Source organism: Ascidiella aspersa, chromosome 4 (assembly GCF_963924565.1).
Source record: "Ascidiella aspersa chromosome 4, kaAscAspe10.2, whole genome shotgun sequence".
Classification (NCBI taxonomy): domain Eukaryota; kingdom Metazoa; phylum Chordata; class Ascidiacea; order Phlebobranchia; family Ascidiidae; genus Ascidiella; species Ascidiella aspersa.
This window is the reverse complement of record NC_139450.1, coordinates 8,843,455-8,860,519: the sequence shown is the minus strand read 5'-3', so window position 1 is coordinate 8,860,519 and position 17,065 is coordinate 8,843,455. Positions and strand designations below refer to the sequence as shown.

The following is a 17,065-nucleotide window of genomic DNA, read 5'->3' as shown; positions in this document are numbered from 1 at the left end:
GACAGACAACATAATCAATCTACTTTTTAAACATTTAATCTGCCAGCAACATGGGAATAAGATTTAATACTAATTTTACGCTGCTTTCGACGCGTTGTTTTGCAAAAGTGGTGGCCGTTTTTCCTGCTTTTATCAACCTTATTGTATGAATCGCTTGTCCTAGTTAAATATGGAATTACGTGTTTCGACGATGATTTGCTGCGACGAGAGCAGCACGATTTTGGGGAACACCCATCACTTGACAGTATTTCCTTCGGCGAAGAAGTAAACTTCCTGTCACGGCAAATCCTCTTGCGATGTTTCTGTAATTTTAAGTCGAATGCTCGTGTGTTGACATATTAGCTTTTTATCTTTTGATTATTAAATTATACGAAATTGATAGACCTTGATGTATCATTTATTGTTGCTTTAGTTACAGCCTACATGCGACTAACTTGGGTCATTTTTAAATATTATAGTTTGCATTTGATGAACATATATTTTCGTCTATGTTTAAACCATAAGACGAAAATTTTAACGTCTGCTGTGATAAAGTAATTTTGAAAATATGTGCAATTTCGACAACCGATGACGTCACTATGACGTCATAATTCGACTGAAGATTTCAGAAAACAAAAACGCGAAATCAAATCTATAAAAGTTACAAGAATGAGGGGATATCTTGATTTTTAAGACGAAATTCCTATTCTAGCGAAGACGTCATCAAAACGTAGAATAGCCCTAACTTTAAAATTATACGTCATAAAATTGAAAAAAATCTATTTTTAGAAATACTTTTTTATTCTCGTTTGTTTGAGACCAATCGCAGCTAATTAATTTAGAGGTTTAGGGGGTCATACGGGGGGAAGTGAATCGAAATCAAGTTGGGTTCGAGCAAAAATCAAGATAAAACGTCAAAATGAACATCTGTGCCAATAATCTCACGTCTACCTATCGCTTGCATGCCAGAAGGTTTTTTTACACCTAGCTCCCCCACTAAAAAAATATAGTTATACCTTTAAAAAAGTAGAGCCTATATAGTTTTTTGTAAATAAAAACGTTTATACAATATCAACATTTGCATCGATCTATTATCTACAACCCTCACCTTTTTCTCGTCAGTGTGCTTTCGACGGCGCTTTTTCTTGGAAATCGGAAGCAACCGATGGCGCTGTTGGTCACTGCTGTAGATCGCCCGACTTTCCAGTGGAGTGTTTTCGCTTGCAAAGCTTCTTGGCACCGCATTGGAAGGCCTAGGTGCGTAGGTCAGCAGTTGATCGGCCTCTGAACACAGATTTTCACCGTCCTCTAGTCCCAAGCCGCCAGGGGACTGTTTTAGTCGATCCTGGACCAGGGCCGCGATCAGTTTTGCAATTAGGCTTCGTTGACGCGCCACTGTGCTTTGCAGTTTGGCAACGTCGCCGTCGCTTGCGATGACTCTTCTGTGTATAACATAGAATGAACGATGATAGTCCACCATTAGTTAAATGTGGAGCGAGCAAGAATGGCGTCTTATATAGTCAGTTTTTACTAGACAATCCCACTCCATAAACAAATGTGGATCTATACAGTAAAACAATAAGCTAGGCCTATGTTCAACTACTTGTTTATCTAACGGTACGTCCTTAGAAGTGGAACCTGTTTATCTAACAGTATTCAATTTCCTCTTGTTTTTTTTTGGCCGCGACAAAAAATCAAATTTGTGGAAGCTACTCCGAAACTTCCACGCTTTAAACGAAAAACCCTGTTATTTTGCTGACAATGCAAACGCAGAACAGTTATCACAAGGATGTAAAAACAAAAAACAAAAAAATAAATGTATAGCGGAGTATCCAATATCGCTATTTTAATTTTCGCCTTGTATGGGCGGGGACCACGATTTTTGTTTGGAGTCATGAACATTTTTACGTCGCAAATTTAAGTCATAAAACCGCAGTAAACTTGAAAAACTGTCTGTGTCCGGAACTATTTTTTTCGTTAAAAACAAAATTTTATCGTTTATTGAATTTAAACTGAAAAAAAAAAGATTTGAATAGGGACCTTATAATCTCGATGTTGTGCCTTTCAAAAATCTAAAAACATTTGGGCGAACCGCAAAAACGATGTTGTTTCAGGTTTGGGTAGGTGACTGATAGAAAATTTTAAATGACCGCAACTATCAACAGAACAACCGGAATTAAATACACACTGCGAAAACATATGACTTCACGAATTAGTTTATCGAGCCAATTAAAACGTGTGTTCCACAGCAATAACCCCAACGCCGTAGTCTGTTCCTCCTTTTTATACTGACCCCTCGTTTATGAATGCTTCAAATGTTAACAACCAGAATGAACTTGCAGTTATTTTAACGACCATGAAGCTGCCATGCATTTTGAGCCTTCGCGACAACTTCGCGCCGTGTCACTTGATTGATATATGTTATTTTTGCTGCCCTGACCTTTGTGCTTTCACACTGTTGTGATTTTTATGAACACAATACGCGTAAACCGACTTTCGATTGACGCTTTCTTGTCTAGAGTTGACAATAGCAGTACAATAACGTATACTTTTTACATTAGAGTGGTAACACTTTTTAGGAAGCAATAACTACTGACCTGTTTACTGAGTGAATTGGCCCGGTAATGTTTCCTGCAATCGTTTCAGCATTTCTGGAAGTTGGTTCGCCGGTTGACAGCCCAGTGTGAATCGGCTTAGATGCTGTCGCCATGGTCGAACCGACTTGACTTCCGATCAGCTGATTAGTCGCTGCCGCGGGGCAGTAATTCGGTCGCCAAGGACGGAACGACTGTATTTGTGACCCTGGTTGGACTTTCGCACGCGGTGTCATGGCCGCCAGTTGTTGATTTGGTATAGTCACAAAATTTGAGTTTTGCAGGCCGAGATTCAGCCCTTGTGGATTTGAGTAAACGGGTGGAAATCGATTGATAATGGTTATATCCGACGCTTGCCTTGAAACGAAACTGGGGTTGTATTGGTGGTTCTGTGCCATACTGTCTATATTGAGTTTGAACCACAAAATATTTATATTTTAGTATCTGATATTCGATTACAAATAAAATCGTTAGATCAGATAGGCCTCCAGGTAAAGACCTTAAAGATTTGCTCTTTCAGCTGCTAAACAAAGATTCGTTTTTAATTTTACATGTACTTTTACCGCTGGTCACTGAAACAAAATTACGTGCTAGCCTGACTCAACTGCAAAATCTGACTAGTGACTATTTAGAAATGATTATGATATTATTGTTTCGAAGAACAGTTGTTGTTTACAAAACTGAGTGACAATACAATTTGTTAAGAAAGGTTATTGTTTTGCAACATTGGTGCATTGTTTGGGTTTGGGTTTGACAAAAAAAATGATACTATGTTTCAACCGCCTATTGAACGTTTGTTTTCCGTTCGAAATCGTCGAAAATTTGCTTCGAATACCTTCCTTGTCGCACACACGGCACCATTGCGTGTTGGTTGACTGGGGAACTGCGTATGTTTTAGTCGCGAACAAGTAAATAATTAATACTTGCCTGGCGCCTGTGTTGTCTACAATGCTGCAAGTGGAACTCTTAAAAGGAGTTGAGCGTTCTCCGACAGGTTCATAACTTAGCCAGGAGTCTGTATCAACAATGTTTATTTAGTTGTTTTACATTTCTGTCCATATTGTTTGCTAGGACCTAACTAAAAGTGAATTTTAAAACGGTGATGCCCTGACAAACTGCCATGTTGTTAATAACTTGCCATTGCATCACTAAGGGCATGGGAAAACAAAAAGGTGTCGTAACGCCTCCTAAAATACAACCTTTTACCAGTGTCACGCGTTCTCACAGTGATGCACCTCGCTTTGAAGTCATTTAACGAGTGAGAAGTCACAGCGTAATCTTTTATTACGAACTACGAGCCAAATTATTATTTATTTATACTCACAGCATGAAAAATCAAGTTTCTCCTCTTGCCCACTTGAAAAGTAGTATAGGATTGTTTTAAATCGCATCCAAGGTGATTGTGTTTAGCCCATTAGCTACATAAGCGACAAGTACTTACCAGAGCGGGTTGTTTACAAATACGCTAATAGCAAGCAGGTCGTATCTGCGTCATTTTGTTGTGAGGGGGTGAGCCGAAAATCTGGTTTTGTCATTAGCCGAGTTTTTCATGATGTGCGTTGACATGTGTTCGGTCTCAGTTGGAAACACAGCGTTTGAACAAAGGTGATTTGCACTGCATGTAGTTGATACTTAATTGCAGACTTATTTTTTAGTTAATTAATCACAAAGGGGAAATAAACCCCGCAGAGCAAGCAAATAGACGGCACGCGAAATCAAGTGCTAGTTAAACAGCTGTGTGTGGTAAAATGTTGGCAAACCATCTGCTGGGATTTTGTTTTACAAAATAAAGTAAAACAATAAATTATATTTTAATTGCCAGATTAAGCGGTAAAGTGCACCCCATTTGAGATTACGAATAAACTTTAAAATAAAAGTATTGATTTGATTTTTCTTAAATTAGCTCCCGAAATATGCATCCCACATAAAAATAGAAAAAATCGCCAAGATAAATGCAGTTTTAGAAGAGCGTGAATTTTTTTAGGAAAACGTGAATAAGAAAATTTACTGTGTGAATACATATTCAAGACTGTGTGAATACATATATTCAAAAAGGTAAGACAGGTGTAGGCAAGGTTTGGTGGCAGAAAAAACTTCAACGCGTATCAACAGTGTGGTAAAGCTTCTGCTTCATGTCACTACGACTGCTGTGCAGCCTCGTGTCAAGGCAACGTAGTATGTTTTCAGTCCGATTAGTGAGTTCATTAGTGAAACAGAATAACAGGCCACTTTACAAGAATGTTATTCTATGAGGAGAAACCGCGGTGAATCACCGAGGACCGATTTTACAGGTTTAAGCTCACGATGCGGTTTTCAGATCAAGGCGAACAATACAGGACAGATACAAGACGCGATTGTCTGCCGCGCATCTGCAACGACTTGACTCGGCGCGCGCGCTTTCGAGAGAGCGCCCTACGACCCCACTTGTGCCTTGTTGCGTCACAATTAATTCAAAGTCGCCCCGCGCGGTAAATACAACAAAAAAGTTTAAAGCTCGCGAGGCAGCCGGGCGGCCAAGGCTCGCGGACTAATTAATCAATAGGCGTCGGGCGCTGTTGCTTTGAGGCGGCATCAGACTCATCAGCTGGTACCGGTAAAATCGAGATAAGCTTGGCGCGAGATCGCTTTATTGTGTGTAGTCGCCCTTGTTCGAACTGCGACTGACAGCCCGGTTATAAGCCGTTTTTCGTTTAATAGGGTGAGCAGTGTGCCAAGGGACTTTGCATAAGCCGCAGATGCAGCTTTACAGAAAGAGTAAACTGTTAAAGGGAAAAGATAAGTTTACGATTAAACTTTACAACAAACTGCCTTGTACTTCCATGTGGTTTGGATGTATACTTCGATTTGTAGCTAATTATCATCATTACAGTTGTTATAAGCAATGCTCATTTCGGATAAAACATCAATTTACTGTCATAGGTAAATTTAGTTAAATTTACTTCGTGACTATTGAAGAATTCGCAAGGGATACTAGTGAGAAATCAGTTTTTAAGTTACTAAGCCTGTGTTTACAAATATCATTATTCGGTGGTGTTATTGACACAGGGTGCCACAGCCGCGAGTTAAATGCCAAAACTCATACTTCTCCTTCGAGCCGAGGGGCGCGGCCTTTTATTTACATTCTATCGCGCTAACTTCGACAATGGAAAAGTTGTGTTCAGATAAGATTGACCCAGTGGAAGGCTTACTCCGTGGCGCGGTGAACTATTGTGTCGAGTTAAAGGGAGCAAAGGGTTATAGCGTTATTTCACGTGGCGCGCCAGCTTGCTCTTGTATTTTTTTTTGCTAAGTGTGTGAAAAAAGTAAAACCTTAGTTGGTGATTGCAACAAAAAGTGTTAAATACGTGATTGATAACTTAGTGAGAGGGCAGTAGACAGACTAAACCTCAAAGTTTACGCAAGAGTTTTATACAGGCAAGGCCAGATCAGGCCTTTTAGATGCCCTAAGAGACTCTGGTGCCCTTATATGTGTTATTCAAAATATAATTGAGGGTCAAGTTTTGATTAATTTACATGGTTTTTGTTTTGAAAAATCTCATACCTACAATTCTTTAAACCTATATAGAGAGGTTTAGGCTGATACTTGAGAAAGAAAAATATGCAAAAATTAATTTTAACCGGGACACTATTGGCGTCTGCGTCGTCTGACCAATTCAAATTATTTTATTAAAATTTGGCTATAAAAATTTCTGTTGCCTTGCTTCCCTAAGCGTGTGCTTATTTTGCAATGGTCTATACAGCCCTATATACGGGGAAAACCCACGTCTCCGAACCTTTTCAAACCTCTGGAAAAATTTTGTTCGTTTCAGAGTGTCGCCTTGCAATATAGTATTATCGCGCTAAAACTGTGATCTTAAATACGCCTAAATAAACTCGTCTGAACAGCTGTGTCAGGCCGTTCGCAAGCTGCTCTCGACAGTCCCATTAGGCTCCGACCATGGAGAGCAACCAGGATTACGATACACTTTTGCGGTCGATCTTTGAATCGTGCGACACGACCGGATCTGGACTTATTTCCACCCACGAGTTTGAAGACCTTTGTAACCAGTTGTCGCTCGAGGTATGTATTGTCGTCGTTTAATCAGAGTTAAATTCTTATTTTTATTTGTTTTTAGTGCATATCTATTTCCTTGTGCCCCCTTTTATCACATTTACTACTCTTGAGTAGTAACATGCGAAGTAGTATACAGTTGCAATTATATTGCCCTGAAGAAGATGGGCCGAATAGGCAATCGAAATGTTGGCAATTTAATAAATTTTTGTCGGAAGAGCAATTTTACAATTGATTAGTATATGTTAGGCTGCTTGATACGTATAATCGATTTAAGTTAGGTGTAATAGTGTTACGCTAATCGCGTTATCTCCGCTTTAATTCGCAGTAAAAAAACGTATGAAAACCATCGTATTTGGCACATATATTCTCATAAACGAGTCTTTAAATTACACGTGCGCGTCACATCATACACCAACAACAGTGCAGTCGTCACGTACTGGCTAATTAGGCTCGTCAAAGCCCACGTTCAAATGCGACTTCATAGGCGGCCCACGTCTGAATACGCCGGTCTGGCGAGCGCATAAGGCTCGGTAGCCCCGAGATACGAAGTAAATACAGTCTAAGGTAGCTGCTCGAAACGCTTTTGAGTGCCGCTCTGCGACAATCCGCACGACAAATATTAAAACAGTGCTCATAAACTGCTGACAATACTACCTATGGCGCGGAAAATTGTTCAGGGTGATATTAAAAATCTCTGTCCAAAATGGAATGTCGCTCTTTTTTAATTTTTTCCAAACTGACGACGGCCGCCTAAATGAAAAACTCCAACGTCGCAATATTAAAAAATTACTGATCAAATACTGATACAATTAAAGTGGTCATGATTTTGACATGTGTTAACTCATCGTGACCATACATTTGCCATGTGTATGTTTGTTATATCACAGTTTTCTTTATTACTATTTTAAAAGCTTCGTTCCTAATCGGATTATGACGGAATCGAATAGGGCTCTTGAGCTGAAAACTCGTTTTAAACTGAAACTTATGCCATCGTTCTCATACGGATTAGTGAATGTTCGCATCCGAAGATCTTATTGTAAATAAGCCAAAATGTTTCTGTGTCCCTCCGTGTATGAATCAGGCATTAGAGCCGTTAAAGTTGTTAGTTCGTAATCAAAGGGCGATTGAAGCGTTTATCGATTACCACTTACACGATAGCCCTCGAATGTCGCATGCCGAACCGGCCAATCTCTCTGAAAGGTGTCAGTGCTGTGGCCTATTTTCTCTAGCTACTGGTAGCGGTATAGTTCACACCGTCACCTTGTGTAATCACCCTGCGTCGAACTTTGCCACCCAATGTAAACGAACTGCCTGTCATGTGAGTTAATGCGCGATTTAGTGCTATATGGCTGTCAATGATTAAATCGTAAACGGTGCCATTGCTATTTGTCAAACGGCCAATTAAATAGAGAACCATCCAAACATCGTTAAACATGCAACATTGTTATCCAATTTGCTGATGTTTTCTACCATTTTAACGCACTGCACACTTGTCACTTTGTATTAGCGACTTAAATACACTTTGCTGGCTCAAATGTTGTAATTTTCTGTAGAAAAAATAATGTTGCAGTAGTTATCATGTGCTGCCAAAAAGATCTCCGAATTCCTCTTAACCAGGAGAACCATGTTTTGCTTCCACAACCCATCAGAAATGTTTTTTTTTTTCACTTTGAAAAAAAAATCATTTCTGCAAAACAATATACTGAAATATTTTCAGCCCCTTGTCAACAGCAGGCCGTAGTAGCCGATAGTACAGAAACCAGCAGGTTTATGTTGATAACGAGGGGAAAAACAAGTCGACAACGCCTTTGTTGCAGTGTAAAAATATCGCTGGATAATCCCAAAATACATCAGATACACAATGGCCGACGTCTTAGGTTAGATTTCAGCGCCACAAATTCCCACGTCTGCGGTCTCCCTTTTGCCGGCCTTGTATGTTGAGATGCACTTGTCTTGGCCACTTCAAACTGACAATTGTTTTTCAAACACCCTTTTCGGGCACTGTTTTTTTTTTGCACGTTGAGTGGCGTTCCCCTGAAAAGGATGCGAGTACCGAAAAGTGTTTATTGTACGTTTCAAAGTCTGAAAAAAGTCATATCGAGTCCAGTCAATGATACGCTTGTGGAAGAAAACAAGTTGTTTTGTTTACCTGTTTAAATAGATGTAAGTACCAGTTTCTAATTGCTTACATTGTTATGATGTATCGTTCGGCAATATCATGTGTTAAACTCCTTATGCGTACTATCCGTTGAAAAACCCACGAATTAATTTTATGTTAGGAGTTTTACATTTTCTAAATTATGACAGTTCTAAAGAATACAAGTTTTTAACTGTATCACACTACAGTATTGTTGTTTCAAACGAAAGCTCACTGTCAAACGCGTTGTATCAACAGCAATTAAACAAATTACAGCGCCGCAAGCCTCTGCAAGCCCGACGCTGCCTTGTATACGTTGCAATTAGGCGATCCCCAATCTGCAGCAAATCCGATCCGATCCCGTGCTACCTAATGAACGCGAGCTTATTGCGGTTTATCACGAGTGGATTGTTCTACAGACTAATTGTCGTTAAGGTTGCTTGGTATAGTTATAGCAAATGTGTAAGCAGGGTCAAATTCGACTTTTTAATCTGTCAGCACTAATAGTTAAACGCCATACAGATTAAAGTTGTATTTTTGTTGTCACGAGTTGCTAATAGCCATTGCCGAACACGCGTTTTTTCTCGTTCTGTGTACTTTATGCGCGACGCAGCATCTATAACCAGGCATTGTATCAATGCAGAGTGAATACGCGCTGCTGTACGAGTACCTCTTCCAAACCGACACACTGCTCTCCTACGACCGATTCCGCGAGGGCCTGTTGCAGCTTCTGGCCGGCACCTTACTTCCAGGCAGCGAAAACGAGGACGGCGTTGACCGGAAGTCACTCGACCTGCGCGGCGACCTGAACGGAAACGACGTCACAAGCGGCGGTGACGCAAGCGACCGGGAAATCACCTGCGAGGGTTACAAGGCCTCGAAGGCGGACAAGGGCGACAAGAGTTGCTACGGGGCGAACGTGGAGGACCCCGATTGGTTGGTTATCGATTTCCGACAGCAAAGTAAGCCGCAGCAACAGCAGCAGCAAGAGCAGCGAAGGCTAAGCTCACCCAGCAAGGGCGATCGGCTCTTGAATACAGTAGCTACCTTCGACCAACAACAGCAGCAGCACCGTAACAGCCTGAACGCAAACTCATCCACCCCGTCGCCGCGCAACCAGTCGTTGCCTAGTAGGAAGTCGCGCAAGTACGGAAGGCGGACGTTACCGGACACGGAGCTGCTGGGTAGAAAGTCGGCGAGCCGGTGAGTGCTTGTTCCTCTTTGCGGGTGCTTGTTTGTTTGTTGAAGTCAGTGACGGAGCCGGTGCAAAGTTCGCAGAGGTGACGCGCAAAAAAAGTGTGTTTTTTGTAGCAGTCTTCTCTAGGCAATATTCGCGTTTTGAAGTTTGAAGTCAGTGACGGAGCCGGTGCCAAGTTCGCAGAGGTGACGCGCAAAAAAAGTGTGTTTTTTGTAGCAGTCTTCTCTAGGCAATATTCGCGTTTTATGTTTCGGACTTCGTTGGACTTAGACGAGGTGAACGGACATGGCGTTTATACTGTTTTACTTGTAAGTCTGTATAATGTTAGTTAACTGATGCCTAATTAAAAAAAGTAATTAGTTTATTTCTAAAACGTTGCACGGTACTGTAGGATCTTGTCGTTTTTTTCTTAACAACGAGCAGCTATTTACGGCGAGCAGAGCAGTATAGAATAGTTCACAATACCCGAATGCTAACCCGAGTTTGAGGTTGTCTAATATTGACAATATTATGAAAGAAAGCACTCGAGCGAGCGAAAGCAGAAAAAAAACATAATCTTTAGAAATATTCCTATGACTTCACGAAAGCATATTTTTGACTTTCGTTTTGGCTCCTATTTCAAAAACGTGGCGACCGATTTGCGGTTTTATATTTGATTAGGTTTCGCTTGGGCTACCGCTCGCAAACACGGCGAAGTTGTATACAATACTGTTCTGTTGCCGTGCTCATAGCTAGAATTCCGTCTGTCGTCAAGCGACAAAGAAATGTAAATAGCTGGCTTTTGGAGGTCGTTCGTCCAAGGGCATCGGTATAGAGACGGTGGATTGCTAATTAATCCAGCTGTCGACAGGCTTTAGATTCGCCAAATGACGAATCGGTCGAATCTATTTGGCAGAGTTTGCTTTTTAGGCAAACACGTTTTGCGGCCTAGGTTTACTACGGCTCAACTATTCGTCTAAATTTGATGATAAAGCGATAACGCTTCTTTGTCCAAACTATATATGAAAAATTACCCATATGATTGCAGATGCATTTAAAAGATCTATTAAAGATGGATTGTAAAACGTATTTACAAACGATTTAACGTAAATCATCGCCACGTTGTTTAAATAAATTGTCGTCGACGCGAGGATGTTTGTTTCATGACACTCGCATAAAATTTAATTTCCTCAGGTTCGATAAAATCCATTGATCTCTATCGTTTAGGTACGACATGACCTCCGCCGCTCGGGATCAACAAAATCGATTGGGACAACAGCGTGATGACGTCAGCGCGCAGTTACGTCAGCAGCAGCTTAGTCACGTGACGCAACATTCGCGCCTTTCGGTCGAGGAGTTTGTTGGGGAAGGCGACGGTGAAGACTGGTAAGCATTAAATTTCAGTACATGTTTTTATCACAAATAACCAAATTATACTTGAAAACGGTTGCAATTTTGATTGTAGACGTTTGGAATAAAATAAACGTCGCACTATTATAATAAGGTCACCCATTTTACTATAATATAAAATTGACCCAGCAAAGCTGAGTTTTACGGAAATACTAATTAATAATTTGATTTAGTTTGTTTAACTTAGGTTAATGTATCTGGTTAAACGACTTTTTTGAATGGGGCTTTTGAAAATTATTTTAGTTAATTTATTTATCGTAATATATTTTCAGTATAAAAGTCTAATACAAAGAACGTTAAAAAGTTTCTTTCATTATATTATCGGTTAATGTTTTGCAACATATCGCCATGATTCCATAAATTCCACTGACAACAGTTAAAATGTAGAGTTATTGATAGCTGATAAATCACTTGTAAAACTCAGTAACATAAGTACCCCGCACCAAACTGTTTTTATCCAAGCGTTACTCGCGCAGGACAAACCCCGACAGCGAGTTGGCGCAAATGGACGAAACCAGCTCCACCGAGCAGCAGCAGCAACATCATCAAACGGACGGCGAGGTGCTGAACCAGTCGAGCGCGGCTGCCGACGCTCAGGAAGCGCTGGGCGCGATCTGGCAGCAAATTATAGGCGACCTGAGTGATAACATTGACATCCGTCAACTACAAGAGCTTTACCAAGCGCTGTCACTCACAAGTTCCGGCGGCGACGTTCAGCAGCTCTTCGATGTGCTTGACTCGGACGGCGACGGCCTCATCAGCTTCCATGACTTCGCCCGCCAGATGACGCTCTTCCTCAGCGTCGACAGCGCTTGTGACGTCACTTCTCAGGGCTCGGATACTAACCTGAACGACAACCGGCGGCGCTCTGCGGAAGCTTTGCACACGACGCCGTTCACGAGCAAGAATCGGAATAGCGCAGTTAGCACGCCTTCGGTTGGTGATTTTTCCGCTCACCCGTCTGTACACAGCACTCCTAACCTTTCGCCGGCAAGGCGCCCCACCCACTCGATTTGCCAGGCCACGCCCCCGTCCGGCAATAAGCGACAACAGCAACAGGACAGCACCAGCGGTTTTGTGTCGACCCCGGCCAGCGACGCCTGCTATTTTACCTCGTCACCGGCTAAATCAGGTTTGTGCATTTCTGCGGCATTTATGTGAAATGTGTTATCTTGATATTAACACTGATGGAAGAAGGCGTTTGATAAATAAGCGCCACACTCAGGGCTTTGCAACGTTTACAAAATTGAGCTGAATGTGTTGTTGTTGGCTGAAGATTTGGTGCAAGAATTTTTAGGTATCTATTTGGAAACTATGATTGCGCTATGCTCCGTGCAGGAAATGACCAATCGATTCATTCAACACATCCCTAATTTTTAACGCAAATATTTGCGTCTAACCTCGTCATATTTTCAAGTGTAACAAATGAGCTGTTAAAAAGTGGCTATTCATAACAGTAACAACGTATGACGCTCAACAACTCAGCGATAACAGTTTTTGAAATCTATTTTTTACCGATTGGATAACGACCCACTTTATTCCCCAAAGGTAACTTTACACTATTTCTTCCAGATTACAGCAGTTCCCTGTCTTCCGCCGGAGGGCGCACCTCGCTCGACCGGGACGAGGCAGACGATTGCGACATGAAAAGCTACGAGGGAGTTCCCGCTTACCGCAGGAGAAGGAGGACCAATCACAACGCGACACGAAGCCGAAGGCGAAGCTCTAAGACCACCTCGCTCCCTCACTATCATCCAATCAGCAGACGCCGTTTGGAAGAGTCGCCGCTGTATTTTTTGACTGGGGATGGCGGAAGGTTTGTTGGAACGTATTTTTGCCTTTTGACAACAATATTCTGTGAATTACTGAGTAGCCAGGTTATATATACAATGGCTACTAAAACCCTGCACAAAGAATAGTTTACTAAAATCGTTAAATATAAACGAAAAAAATAAATACAGCTTAGCAACCCTTTATGTTCACGATAGCTTAAATATTAAACAACTTTGACCGAAATTCTAGTTAGATATATTTCACAGTTGCATCCGCTTTTTCAAACAATAAAATTTAATCAAGTCTTAACTATTGAAAAACAGCGAATGCTCACCTTCAATTTAAGTTCATTCACTGCAAACGGATTAGGCTAAATAAACGACAAGAATAATACAGAATAGCGGCATTGGCCGGGATTGTGGGTTGAAAACAACAGGGTAGCGATCATGGAAGCAATTCAGAGTATTCTTTCGTAAGGCATCTTCATTTATATTTTTTATGAACAGATACGTAGACGTTGAGAGCCTCCACACCATATGGAAGGAAGACGGGATCGAAAATCCGGATCAGGTCCTCAAAGATCTCGGAGTTGATCTCGGTATGTTATAACAACTTTATTGGGTCGTGACTGAGGAAGTAGAGGCCGTCTCTACTAAGTCAATATACTTCCTAGCGTACAAATGCATAAGATGGTGCTTTCCTGACAGTGTCCAACTTTATTATTCGCAGACGATTCTTTCAGCGTCGAAGTTCTGTCGGAAGCTATGGAAAGCGAACTCAAAGACACATTGGTTCAACAGGCGGTTTGCTCTATTTACAAAAGCGGTATCAAGTAAGTGACCCTGATTATCTTCGACTTACCGATTAAACAGATTGTCATGATGGAGTTCAAACACAACAAATACAATAAAATCACTTTCAACAATTGATTTGCCTATTGGTTTTATTCGTCAGGTTTTTTTTATTTTTCCAAATTGGTATCAAATGGCCGTAGCGCTTTTTTATCAACAATTAAACCTGTGCCTTATTAAAATTGCAGTTTTAAATAGCGATAACTTGTTATAATCAGTACATACGGAGACTATTTTGTTATTACAAACAAGAGGTTGCGCTCTTTCTGTAAACAACTGCATTTTCAGGAACACTCTTAACAGGTCCATACTTTCTTCTTCGCAGGTATTACCGCTCGCAGAAGGAGCACGAGTCCTCCGAGAGGGCAAAGCTGGAGTCCAAGGTAGAGTATCTCAACGTCCAGCTGCAGGATCAGGAGGACCGGATCGAGAAGATGGAGTGCGAATTCCAGGGGAGATTGGATGATGTTGAGTGCGATTATAAGGTAATGACTTTGATAGCACTTGGAAGGATTGTCATAACTCATAAGACTTGCAAAAAAACGTACTGCGGTAGTCGTACACCATTGACGATTTTTCAAAATGCGATTATTATTATTATTAATATTGTTTATAAGTTTTGTTATTGTTCAGTTTTACTAAGTTACTATTGGAATAATAGAGATTTGAATATAAATTTCTACTGATATAGAATCGTATGTACACATTGATATCATAGGTATTAAAGGTAAACAAATTCTGTTGGCGCCTCTGCTCGCCATGTTGTTTTTTTGCTGCGTTGATTAAACACAGGTTTTCACAAAAACGTTCTGCGCTAGTCGCACACCATTGGCGGTATTAAGTGAGTGTATTTAGGTTATTTTAATTTTCTCAGGATCAAATCATGCGACTGAACCTCGACCTGAATTCCTTCCAAGGCAACCTGAACAAACACAAGGACGAGGAAATAACGCGCCTGCAAAGCCAGGTCGAGCATCTTAAAGAGGTCGGTGTATAAGGAAGTAGTCGAATCTACGCAATTTTAACCTACTTTGGTGATTTTGCACGTATTGTTAGTATGTTTTTACGCGTAAAAGCCAGTGTATTTGACAAGGTCTACTCACCAAGTGTTATAAAAGTCATCCCAATACGAGCAAGAAAATAATAATACTTTAATCGTAATTTAGATCGAGGAGCAGCTTCGTTCCGACATCGACATTCGGATCTCGGATTACCAGGGTCTCGAGGAAGAACATCGCACCACGCTTCAACAGCTCAATGTCGCTGACGTCAGTATGGTACGTCACACTTATGACGTTGCCTTGTGAAGTTTGAAGGCTAAATGGGGCATAATGTTTAAACTGTATCCCAAATAAAGCAGTTTTCAGGGCACTTATAGTTGACGTTGCTTTAAAATACTGTTTGAACATTGTTAAAAATTATATCGTCCGGCTTGAATATTTGTCATGTTTAAATGGAACCCAACACACTGGCTTTTTCTCTCATATAAAATGGTTTTAGGACTTTAACCTGCTATAGGTTTCAAGGCGTAGCACAACATTTTATTCTGAATTATTATACTTTTCAGCGTTTTGTCGAGCCATTGTTCCGATTCAAACTTTGTATTATTTGTTAAAAACGAAGTACAATAAACCGTGATATTCCAAACAGCTCTACTGGTGTATTGGGTATACAGAAACTTCGTTTTTTCTAATATATCACTAAAAAGACAGAAAATAAATATAAACCATTAAGATCAGTTTATCCTTATTAAAAAAAGTCGCCATTTCCTGATTGTTTTTGTGTTATTCAATTTTCCTGCTATCACTCGATTGAGCAACACTACCTTTTTCACAAACGTCGCGAAATTACGCTGTAACGCCCTTTTATCTTTTCGTTTCTTCAGAACCAGATGCGGGCCGACTTCGAAGCCGCTTTCCACCGGATGGCGGTAGCGAGCAAGTCGCAGCTCGAGCAAAATCAGCTCCTCGAGTCGATGATGGTGGAATACCGGAAGTCAGCGTCTCGACTTAGGGACGAGAACGATGAACTCTTCAACGACCTTGACCAGATGAAGCTCCGATGGAACTCACACGATAAGGTATTGATTTTTTTAAATTCGTTTCAGTGTGTCTTCAGCCGATACGAAACTGATAATGATTCCGGTAAGGTCGTTAGTGTTTTTTTAATTAGTTGTGTGTAGTGGTGAAAGTAAGCAGGAACGGTGAGGAACTGCGTTACGGGAAAATAACTTTTACAAGTATGCCGTGGTAAAAAATGTTTTTTTTACAAGGCCTTATCCGTCTTTCACCAGGCCATCCCCCCATCTCCCCAAGTTGCATATTTGTGCTCTTTATCAAACGTTAACTCCGGTTTTCTAAGATACTTGTTTTAAACGTTTAGTTATGGCGTAACCTTGTGACGTCATTTCTAAAAAATTTCATGCGTTTCGCTAAGACGCAATTTCTTCGTTATGGCAAGAATATATGCTACTTTTACCCATTTAAAGGACAGGTTAATTTAAGCAGCATTCGTTACAGTAAATCGGCGCAAAATATCTGTTTTGTTGATAAACCGTACAGAGGCGCTGATCTGGGAATTTTATTTTGGGAGGCCACTTCAATTTTTAGAGAGGTGATGTCACAAAGTTGCTTCATGCCGTACATGGCCACGTGCCCCAAAAATCCTAATCCTGCTTTGTTGATCTTTCAGGTGAACTTGGCGTACATGGGCCGGAGCGGCAAATCGCCGACACATAGAGCCACGAACCGAGGCGACCCTCGACCCCCTTTCTTACAAGCCCCGCCTCCAACTCCCGCCAGCGCCCCGGTGACAGGTGCCAGTGCCAGTGGCGGTGACAAATGGCACGTGTCAACCCATCCTGACACGTCAATGAGCGAGATGCCGCTTGCCAGTAACGCGATGGCAACGTCAAAAGGAATGAGCGGGCAAAGTCTGTTCGCCGAGCTTGAGGCCACTAATTCTCCCCGAATTTCGTGAAAGCGCAGTTTCTGGCGTTTTTTTACTTTTGTTCCAAATTAAAACCGACCAACATAGTTCAGAGCAGTCGGCGAATAAAGCAGCAAAATTCCCAATTTATGTAACCCCCTT

The 17,065-nt window shown here is 41.2% G+C and overlaps 1 protein-coding gene across 1 annotated transcript; it reads left to right on the top strand.

Moving 5' to 3' along the window:
• The first annotated feature begins 6,510 nt into the window (after nucleotides 1-6,510).
• LOC146147020 (uncharacterized) lies at nucleotides 6,511-16,954 on the top strand. Its single transcript, XM_083387900.1, has 14 exons — nucleotides 6,511-6,633; nucleotides 9,408-9,748; nucleotides 9,845-9,955; nucleotides 10,480-10,494; nucleotides 11,169-11,327; nucleotides 11,828-12,483; nucleotides 12,924-13,167; nucleotides 13,631-13,722; nucleotides 13,854-13,956; nucleotides 14,301-14,460; nucleotides 14,850-14,960; nucleotides 15,142-15,252; nucleotides 15,861-16,055; nucleotides 16,667-16,954. Exons 1-14 carry the CDS (start codon nucleotides 6,511-6,513, stop codon nucleotides 16,952-16,954), a joined length of 2,709 nt encoding a protein of 902 aa, XP_083244026.1.
• Nucleotides 16,955-17,065: the final 111 nt, after the last annotated feature.

Excerpts from the sequence above, each read along its gene's own strand:
- LOC146147020 (XM_083387900.1), top strand. The coding sequence starts at position 6,511 with ATGGAGAGCAACCAGGATTACGATACACTTTTGCGGTCGATCTTTGAA. Across the intron at positions 9,749-9,844 it reads AAGCCGCAGCAACAGCAGCA|CCTGAACGCAAACTCATCCA; the intron begins GCAAGAGCAGCG and ends GCACCGTAACAG. Across the intron at positions 16,056-16,666 it reads GATGGAACTCACACGATAAG|GTGAACTTGGCGTACATGGG; the intron begins GTATTGATTTTT and ends TTGATCTTTCAG.